The 10,691-nt window shown below is 37.8% G+C and overlaps 1 protein-coding gene across 1 annotated transcript in view; it reads right to left on the bottom strand.

Annotated features, from left to right (window-relative positions):
- CROT (carnitine O-octanoyltransferase) overlaps positions 1-8,896 on the bottom strand; it is a 48,477-nt gene extending 39,581 nt beyond the window's left edge. The window contains 7 exon segments of the mRNA XM_025380869.1: positions 3,126-3,250; positions 3,410-3,591; positions 5,630-5,754; positions 7,094-7,125; positions 7,127-7,175; positions 8,319-8,454; positions 8,844-8,896. Coding sequence (XP_025236654.1) covers positions 3,126-3,250; positions 3,410-3,591; positions 5,630-5,754; positions 7,094-7,125; positions 7,127-7,175; positions 8,319-8,433 — 628 coding nt within the window. The 5' untranslated portion in view covers positions 8,434-8,454; positions 8,844-8,896.
- Between the last annotated feature and the right edge of the window lie 1,795 nt (positions 8,897-10,691).

The following is a 10,691-nucleotide window of genomic DNA, read 5'->3' on the forward strand; positions in this document are numbered from 1 at the left end:
TAACGTGGCAAAACCCGGTCTCCACAAAAAATACAAAAATTAGCCAGGTGTGGTGGCATGTGCCTGGTCCCAGCTACTCAGGAGGCTGAAGTGGGAGGACTGCCAGAGCCCAGGAGGTCGAGGTTGCAGTGAGCTGTAATTGCACCTGCATTCCACCCTGGGTGACAGACCAAAAAAAAAAGACAAGCAAAAAACAAAAAACTAGTTCTAATTATAGCCTGCTTATTGAGACTAACCTCAGTGGCTTAAATGCTGCCCATCCTATCAACACTCATTTTTTCAATTTTCTCTCTTTTTTTTTTCTTTTATTTTTTTGAGATGGAGTCTCACTCTGTTGCCCAGGCCAGAGTGCAGTGGCATGATCTCAGCTCACTGCAACCTCCTATTCATGAACTCAAGTGATTCTCCTGCCTCAGGTTCCCGCGTAGCTGGGACTACAGGTGTGAGCCACTATGCCCAGCTAAATTTTCTGTATTTTTAGTAGAGATGGGGTTTCACCATGTTGGCCAGGCTGTTCTCAAATTCCTGACCTCAGGTGATCTGCCCACCTAGGCCTCCCAAAGTGCTGGGACTACAGGCATGAGCCACCAGGCCTGGCCCAATTTTCACTTTACTCAGGATAGATTCAATGGTCCCAAATTATTTCGCCATTGCAAAAAGCTTTCATCCTTCAGCCCCTCTTCCTTTGCACCTGCCCCTCCTGCCCCTCACTGATGCTGAAGAAAAAACCACAACATGTCATCTCATCTAACTTTAAATGCATGAACACACATCTCAAATGGGCACTCAGCAGTGTTCAGTAACTCCATTATTTCCACAGCATGTTTATTTCTCCCACTTTCCAAAAAGAATATTTCAAACCTCCTTTTTCTTCAAATCTTCCATCCCAGTTGATGACCTCAGTTTTTATTTCACTAAAAACATAAGCAATACAAAGTACCTCCTCATCTTCCTACAGCAAAACTGGCCAATCTGTTTGCTTCTAGATTCACAGTTTCTGCATTCCCTCCTATTGCCTCTCTTCTTTGATCCTGTCAAAGACTAACCCTCTACCTTTCTGCTCTTGATCCTCTTGCCTTTTACCTTCTCAATGACTTTGGCTCCTTATCATCTCCCCTGCAAGATTATTTTTCCTCCTCTCCTGTATCAATGCCTATGATGTAATACCACAATCTTAAAAAAATTATTTTTGATCACCCAGTGCACATCAAAACTTTTCTTGCAAGCATTATTTCCAAATGTTACCACCACTTCATCAATCTGCTTTTGTCTCTTCCAGCTGGGCTTCCCTCTTCAACTTTCACTAAAACTGCATTTTAAATGCAAACCAAACACTTTACCTTGGTTTATAAAGTACCGTATGATCTACCTTCTAGTCACCTTTCCAATCTGCCCATCCATCTCCCTCCTGTGTACCCTGCTCCATCCGTACTGCCCTTTGAATCTGCTAAATTTATTCCTGCCCAGGGCATTCTGCCCTTAACACACACAAAAAAATAACAACAAAAAAAAAAGTGAACTAAACAAAAGAAAGCCAAAAAACTCTGCAGGTTCATCTTATCATTCAGATCCTTGGAGAGGCCTTCCCTGACTATCTAATATAAAACAGCCATGTAGTTACTTATCTTATTTGAACACTCTGTATACTATTTGCCATGAATTCTGATTTTTTTTCATGTCTACCTCACACTTTATCCCTATCTCTACATGTCTTCACATGTAAGCCCCAAAATATAATAACCATGTTAGCTTCAATCAACATGTCAAGAGATGCATTATTAATGAATCCCCATTTTACAAACTATAACTCAAAAGAGTCACCTTATCTAAGGATATACCTACTAAGTGATAAAGACAATTCAAAACTAGGTCTATTGATATTAGTTCTTAACTAGTATGCATATTTTCTTTTTTTGCTATTACTCTTCTTACATTGATTTTATCTTGTTCATCTTTTACATTAAACTTCAGACCATGAATAACTCAGTTTCTCTAATCCTTTAATTGTTTCACTGGTAACATCAAGGTAAATATATGTGGGCTTGAGGACATTAAATACCTCAAGCATGTAAATAAGTTTACAAAGAAGAGTTGAATTCCACATGAAAGTAAGCTCATATCCCTCATACTATGAGCATGATTGGCTATAAATATTTTACTTTTAAATAACATTTTATGTAAGAAAAAAAATCCATTCATAATTATACTCTTCAGTAAGTGTAAACTGAGAAAAAAAACAGTTACCCCGGCAGATATTTCCATTTCAAGATAAGCTAGGACACCAAGCAGAAACTGCCATTAAACTGCCAGTTTAAAAAAAAAAATTGATGAGTCAATCTGAACTCATGTGTCTCTAAGAAGAGTGACTCCAAGCCAGGCATGGTGGCCCACGCCTGTAATCTCAGCACTTCTGGAGGTTGAGGCGGACAGACTGCTTAAGCCCAGAAGTTCGAGACCAGCCTGGGCCTCATGGTGAAACTCTGTCTCTACAAAAAATACACAATTAGCCAGGTGTGGCAGTGCCTGCCTATAGTCCCAGCCACTCGTGAGACTGAGGCAAGAGGACCACTTGTGTCCAAGAGGTGGAGGTTGCAGTGAGCTGAGATCGCAACCTGGTCAACAGAGTGAGACCCTGTCTCAAAAAAAAAAAAAAACAATAAAAAAAAGGAAGAGTGACTCCAGGCTTTTACCTCATATAAGGTGGAGGGACAAGCAGACTCACAGGGAGACTGTGGCATGATGAGCACATATAAGCAAACACTTAAAAAGACAATTCAGGTAATAAAAAATGACGGTAGAAAGAGAAGCAAGAGAAGCATCCAGATCGTATGTTTCAGGATTTTCTTAATACTCTGATTCTACTCTTCAACTAAACTTTAAACTTTCAAATGATGGAATATAAGCATCAGGTTTGTGCTGAACCATGTAAGACACATTTAGAAAATCCATTGCCATAAATGATATCTGAACTAATCAGAATGATTCAAATATAAGGCTCACAGAAAACCTTTCTTTGTCAAAGTCCCAACAGTAATATTCTTCAAAAGTGTATGTTCCATCACATCATAGTAGGCTACCCAAATTCCAGTGCCTTTACTAAAAAAGATACCTGAATTATTACTTACCAGTCCTAAAATAATTCATAATTGAGTCTCTAGTAATTCCTGGAACCTTGCAGGTAGAAAATAGCATTCGGAATTGATTCATATCTAGAGGAGTATTTCCAACTTTATGAACAGGCACTTTTTCTCTATTAAAAAAAAAAGGATTTTGACTAAGAAGTCATTATAAAATTTAAAAACCAGCCACAACTGAAGTATTCATCCCCAAATAAGTAAATTAAGCTTCTCAACATTTTGCTACCTAAGACTTCAGGTAAGCTTGTTACTAAATTCACACGTGTCCTTACTTTCTTAATAGCTGCCAGTAGTTCAAGTTGTGCCAAAGAATTATACTTCCTCTTTCCAACTGAGTCCCTTCCTTTGGAGGCCAGTAGTGTTCAAAGTGAGCTGCAGGACCCGCAAAGTTGACATTCAATTGTGATGGTATACGAACATCCAGATAGGCAACATTCAGCCACCACTCTTCCAGCTAAAAGAAATTGAGAACATCACCTTAATGTTCTTCATAATACATGAATGTGTCACTACTGGGAATTTTAAAAAGCAAGCTACATTTGTTCTTTAATTATTCTTCAACATTTAAAAACATGTTTTTTGGCCGGGTGAGGTGACTCACACCTATAATCCCAGCACTTTGGGAGGCCAAGGCAACATAGAGAGACCCTGTCTCTACGAAAAAAAAAAAAAATTTAATTAGCTGGGCCTGCATGTAGTCTTAGCTACTCAAGAGGCTGAGGCAGGAGGATCACCTGAGCCCAGGAGTTCAAGGGTGCAGTGAGCTATGATTGTACCGCTGCACTCCAGCCTTGGTAACAGAGAAAGACCCTGTCTCAAAAATAAATAAAAACATGTTTTCTTGCTTTAAATCATCGTACATATTGAGAAATGTTATTGTGATAATTTCTTTTCAGCAGGGAGCTATAGGATCTTAGGTATTATTTGGTTTAACTACACTATCAAAAACAAGTAGCAAGAAAGCACCAAAAGATACCTTCAGACATATTGTATTGTAGTCACAAGTATGCAACAAAGTACATAGGTGTTTCTTCAGAGTACTTGGGGCATAATAGATAATCAATAAATCCTTACCTAATCATAACAATTATTAAGGTATTAACAATTTTCCTTTTCCAAACAGAAACTGAAATACTAAATCAGAAATATAAAAACTGGCTGGGCATAGTGGCTCACACCTGTAATTCCAGCACTTTGGGAGGCAGAGGCGGGCAGATCACTTGAGGCCAGGAATTTAAGACCAGCCTGGCCAACATGGCAAAACCCCATCTCTACAAAAAATACAAAAATCAGTTGGGTGTGGTGGTGCGCACCTGTAATTACAGCTACATAGGAGGCTGAGGCACGAGAATAGCTTGAACCCGGGAGGCAGAGGTTGCAGTGAGCCGAGACTGCACCACTGCACTTAAGCCTGGGCAACAGAACCAGACTCTGTCTCCAAAAAATAAATACATGAAAGAAAGAAAGAAATAAAAGAAATAAATAAAAGTTTTCAGTAGGCTTCAAAGTAATTTAGATTTTTCACAAACACTGTTTTCTATGTATCCCTCTTTCACAATATGCAATTGAATTCCATGTATAAGTAAGTACATCTTATCAAATTACCTAGAGTATTTTTTGAAGAAAGTGATGTTATAAACTATACTCAGTAATTCAGAAAGAGACATAAACAAAAAAGACACAGATAAAACAACAACTTCTTTACCTTTGCCCCACTTTAATTAAAATAACTCAAGGCTCAAAATTGAGAACAAAGGAATCCGGAAGTGTGAAATTTTATTATTCCATCACAGATATCAATGGTTCATCAAAAAAAAAATCAGCTTGCTTTTTATTTCTAAAACTAAATGATAGGTACAATAATTATTTCTAGACCAAGGCAATGCTTTTTAATTATAAAACCTTATCCTCTGATTCATAATAGAGAATAACAGAAATGGTTGAGCTGAAGAAGTTAAAGAATTTTGCGGAAAATTATTGAGACCTTCAATAAATACTATACTAGCTTCTTCCTTCCTCAATTTATCTAACTGAAATATACAATATACGTAACCATTCTCCACTCTGATTTTTAATGATTCCCTTTCTCCATTGTACTACTAAAATATTTCTATGCCACCTACGTGACATGTCCATTTTAGAGTTTCAGATTTTTCCAGCTAGTCACCTGGACAAAATGTTTTTCTTAAGCATAGTCTACAGATCACCTGCAGCCAAACCACATGAAGTGATTGTTAAAATAAGAATCTCTGGGCCTCATTCCAGACATGTGAATCAGAATCACTTATCCCAGCAAATCTGCATTTTAACAAGTTCCCGAATCTACCCACTGAAAACTCCCAAAGTTAAGTGATTTATTCCTTCTTTCGGATTATGAAAATGACAATATTAAACTGTAAAAATTTTTACAGCAATAATTTTAAAAAAAACTATGTACTTTTTATTTATCATTCTTTAAACATCATCAATTATTCAATTGTAACAACAAATACCCAATTTCTTTTTCCTTTTGCCCTTTCAAGCAATTTCTGGTGCAATTTTTCTCCAATCCCACTTTGAAATTTTTGAACTATTTCTTCAGTTTTCCTATATTCTTCTTCATTTGCAAATGGTTTCACTAGAAAGGAAAAATACATATTAAGGTATTTAGACCAAGTACCACCAACTCACCTCTATTATTACTAACTTACACAAATCTTAAGACTTGGATATGTAAAACACAGTACTGTACTAAATATCAGAGCAGAACAATAAAATTAAGAGTTGACAACATGAAAGTGGCAGAAAAGAAACAAATAAAAGATTTGGAAATCCTTGCTTAAGAGAGTGGGATTAGCAAGTTGGGAGGGAGCCAGGGAGATGGGGCAAAGGACTACATTTTTCATCACAAGACTATTTACACTATTTGGCTTTTCAAACTGTGGAAAAATTAACATAAAGAGAAAAAAAAAACTTTGGATATTTTAAGGACATGGTTGACTCGAAAAACATGAGTTTGAACTGCACAGGTCCATTTATACCTAATAAAATGAGTGTGCTTGCCTCTCCTGTCCCTACTTCCACCTCCTCTACCACCTCTGAGACAACAAGACCAGTCCCTCCTCTTCCTCCACATACTCAACATGAAAACCATCAGAATGAAAACTTTTATGATGATCCACTTCCACTTAATGGATAATAAATATACTTTTCTCTTCCTTATCATTTTTAATAACATTTGCTTTAACTTAAATAATACAGAAAGTAATACATATAACATAAAAATATCGATTAATCAACTGTTTATGTTGTTGGTAAGGCTTCTGGTCAATAGTAGGCTATTAGCAGTTCAGTACTTGAGGAGTCAAAAGTTGTACTTGGATTTTCTAATACACATGGATCAGCACCGCCAGCCCTACATTGTTCAAGAGTCATCTATACTTTATTACAAGTCTAGATGAAGAAGCACTTAAACCTTCAACTTCTAACAGTGTTGTTAAGGAAGCAGGAGCTTAGGAGAGCCAGAGTAATGCCATTTTAATTTCAGCTCCATCTGCGGACTAACAAGGTACAATTCCTTGCTGGTCGTGACCCACATTCAGAAGATATTTACAGTTGAGTGAACAGCCTATAGATGTCTACAAGGACACACTCCTAAACAGCAGAAAGTCCAGGTGTCCCAATACCCACAACAATATATGTTTTCAAGATAATTACAGTTATGCTTGGATGTATTCACACACTAAAATGTCAAGGATAGTTTAATTTAAATCAATAGAATAATAAATTGTGTCATGTTGTCTGCTCACCCTCATGTAGACGTAGCTTAGTTTAGTCTTTACATAGATAAGGGCTCTATATAAGAAACACTTAAAATAAGTATGGTGCATTCCTTTGCTTGCCCTCTGAGGATGCCCTACTCCACAATGGAGTAGCTTTCAATAAGCTGTCTCTTCTCACTGCCCTCTGCAACTCACCTTGAATTCCTTCCCGTGTGTGATCCAAGCACCTTCTTAGGGTCTGGATCAAGACCCCTTATGTGGTAACATCTTCTGGTGACTATAAAGGAACATTAGGACGAGATCCCATGCTGAGGAAATTCAGCTGGCACAGCACTAATTGACCACCTCTGATAAGTGGGGTCTGTCTTGGCATCCTATCAAGGATAGTATTTCTAGCCCAATGGGGTTAGAGTCTGAAGGATATAATATTTGGGTTAGAGTCCCAGACCAATGGGGTGAGAGTCCCTGGGGTATAATAAAAATTAAAGTAGCCTTGTAAGATGTATGCCAATACATGCTTTGGACTAATCCACTTTGTCCCCTTTGCCAGATATGGGAAAGCTACAGTTCTCGTCATTTCCCAGATTGTTGCCTTTGCTTTACTGCAGCCTTACAGTGGCCCCTATGGCCAGCCCAGAGGTTACTGCATTCACTTTCCACACTTGCCTTTTGTCCATCACCTTTTCGTTTGCTATGTCATGTCTCAGGATAGCATGGGAAACCTGAGGACTTACAAGATTTGTTCTTGATATATATATTTTGAGACAGAGTCTCGCTCTGTCACCCAGGCTGGAGTGCAATGGCGCAATCTTGGCTGACAGCAACCTCTGCCTCCCAGGTTCAGGCAATTCTCCTGCCTCAGCCTCCTAAGTAGCTAGAATTACAGGTGCCCACCACCACGCCCAGCTAATTTTTGTATTTTTAGTGGAGACGGGGTTTCACCATGTTGGCCAGGCTGGTCTTGAACTCCTGACCTCAGGTGATCTGCCCGCTTTGGCCTCCCAAAGTACTGGGATTACAGATATTAGCAACGGTGTCCAGCCTGTTCTTGCTATATCTTAACCATTGCAGGACTTAGTTGCTTTTACACCCCACGTTATGGATGTGGTTCTAACACATGAATGTTGAACAAACATGCATGTAACATATGACTGTTTAACCCTGTGATGGAGACTTAACCCTTGCCTGACGTGATCTTAGATCCTATTTATAATTTGGTATTTTATTACCATAAAGAGTCTGTTTTGTCTGTGTGTCAACTTCACATAGACACAGCTTAGTCTTTACATAGATTAGACCCCTATGTAAGAAAAACTTAAAGACCGTCTGCTTGCTTTCTGAGGATGCCCTACTCTAAAATGGAGAAGCTTTCAATAAACTTTCAATAAGCTTTCAATATACTAAAAGATTATTAACATACCTGATTCAAGGTATTTTTTTAATGATTCTTTGAGTGAAGGAACAGGCAGTGATGGAAGAGAATCCTGGTACTGAAATGTTCGTTCTTCAGTTGATTTAGCCAATTGATTTTCCATGATAAAATCACAGTAGGAAAACTAAAGAAAAGAGAGACAGCCCTCACAACTTCAATCTCATAGATAGCCTTATGTATCCTAGGTACAATTCACAATTCACTAAACCAGTATTTAGGGACCACAGCATATCTAGGATATGGTACCAGTTATTATGAAATTTATAAATCTGTCAGATAGAGAAAACCAACTTAAAAAGAATGTGTAGACTCAAAGTGCTAGAAGTAAAGAGTGATCAATGAGACTGATATAATTAGTTACCATTTATTGAATACCTAGCATTTGCCAGGTACTCCAGTTTGCATTACAGAAAATATGTGTTAGCTACCTAACTTTTACGTTATCTCTGAAAGGTGGCATTGTTTGCCATTTTACATATGAATATACCAAAACTCAGAAATGTAGTAACTTACCTAAGGTCAAACGCAGGACTCAAACCCAGATCTCTTAAGACTGCAATCTTTCCCCTATACAAAACATGATAGAAGGTGAGGGAACGTGCAGTAAATCTTAGTGGATAGATAATATTTGATGTATAGAAAAGGATTATGCATTGATACAGAAAACATTGGGGCGCAAAGTACAAAGAGGTGTGGAAGTGTCCAACTGTAGAATTAAAGATTATTATAGAATACATAAACCATATGACAAGCTACTTTAATTGTACAGGTGGTATGAGGCCTACACAGAATGGTCTCAAGTGTTCCAAAGCAATCCTGAACATATTGACACATGTATTCATTGTTATCAAAGAAATCTAACCCAAAATGTGAATAAGGTATACAAATGCTAAATAAAAAATGAGATTTATCAAAGCCTTTGTAAATTATCATATATTAATTATAATAATGTAATATATTAAATATAATTATATATTAAAATAGCAACTGAGAAATCAAAGAATGTTAATACTGAATTCAAATTTCCTACTCTTTCAAAAACTACTTTTTAAAACTGATAGCAACACTAAACAAAATATTCCACTCATATAAGGTTACAGAATTGAACACTATCAAAAACATGGAGACAGCAGAGACTGTTTTCTGCGAATACCTTTTTTCCTCTGCTTTAACAGAATCCTGAGTTTCAGCCATGCATACAGCCCCCAGTTACATCTTTCCCACCCTCTCTTGAAGCTCAGTGTGGCTTTGTGATGACCTTGTGTGTGTCACTTCCAGGTCATGCTCCCAAAAAGGAATAATGCATGTGTTCTCCCTGCACTTTCCCTCCTTTTCACTACCTGCTAGGTAGTGACGAACTAAACAGCACTGTGGCCCCATTTATGGAAGTCATGTATGGAGGATGTCAGAATCTCCCTACTAGTCCTGGACTCCTACCTCTAGCTGTATGGGAAAAAAAAAAAAAAACTTCTATTTTATTCACATCATTGTATTTTGGGCTTTCTTTTGTAGGGAGAAGAGCTTAGCCTGTACTACCAATATAAAGAGATAATTTGAAAATGAGAAATAATAATTAACTCAAAGTTCTTTAGCTTCTTGCTGTCTATTGACTTTGGCTGCACACCATTTTGACCATCCATAAACATGGGTTTGGACCTAATGGAAATGTAGATCTGGATCCAAGTATAGACTCTGCCACTTTCTAGCCAAGTGCCCCTAGGGCAACTAACTTTAAGTGAATTTCCTTATCTTAGAGTGGTTAATCATACAATTCAATAAAGTCAGAATTTGTTTTCAATGCCTGTGAAAGCACATTATAAAAACAAAATAATCCTGCCTGAAACCACCATATTGTGGTAGGCACAATTACTATGAATGACCCCCAAGATTCCACCCCTGCTAATCCCCACAACCTGCAAATATGGTGAGATCATTACTCCTGTGACTATGATCTTCTCTACAGAACTGACCTTAAAATAGGGAAATCATCCAAGTGGAACTAATCTAATCACTTGAGTCCATAAGAGCAGGGAGCTTTCTCTGGGCAGTGGCAGACAAGTAAGACTGCTTTAATGCTTGAGAAGGATTTGTGGTGTCTTTGAAGATGCAGATGGCCTTAAAGAACTGAAAAAGGCTCACGCTGACATACAGTAAGGATATGGAGATGTCAGTGTGAATTTTGTCAACAACCTGAAATAGCCTAGAGGTGGATTCTCCCCTAGAGCCTCCAGAAAAGGACTCATATCTACAGAAACCTTGGTTTCTGTTTTGTGAAATTCTAAGCCAAGAACTCAGCTAAGCCCACCCAAACTTCACATCTACAGAAGCTATGAGATAATACATTTGTGTTGTTTTAATTGT

Source organism: Theropithecus gelada, chromosome 3, assembly GCF_003255815.1.
Source record: "Theropithecus gelada isolate Dixy chromosome 3, Tgel_1.0, whole genome shotgun sequence".
NCBI classification, from domain to species: domain Eukaryota; kingdom Metazoa; phylum Chordata; class Mammalia; order Primates; family Cercopithecidae; genus Theropithecus; species Theropithecus gelada.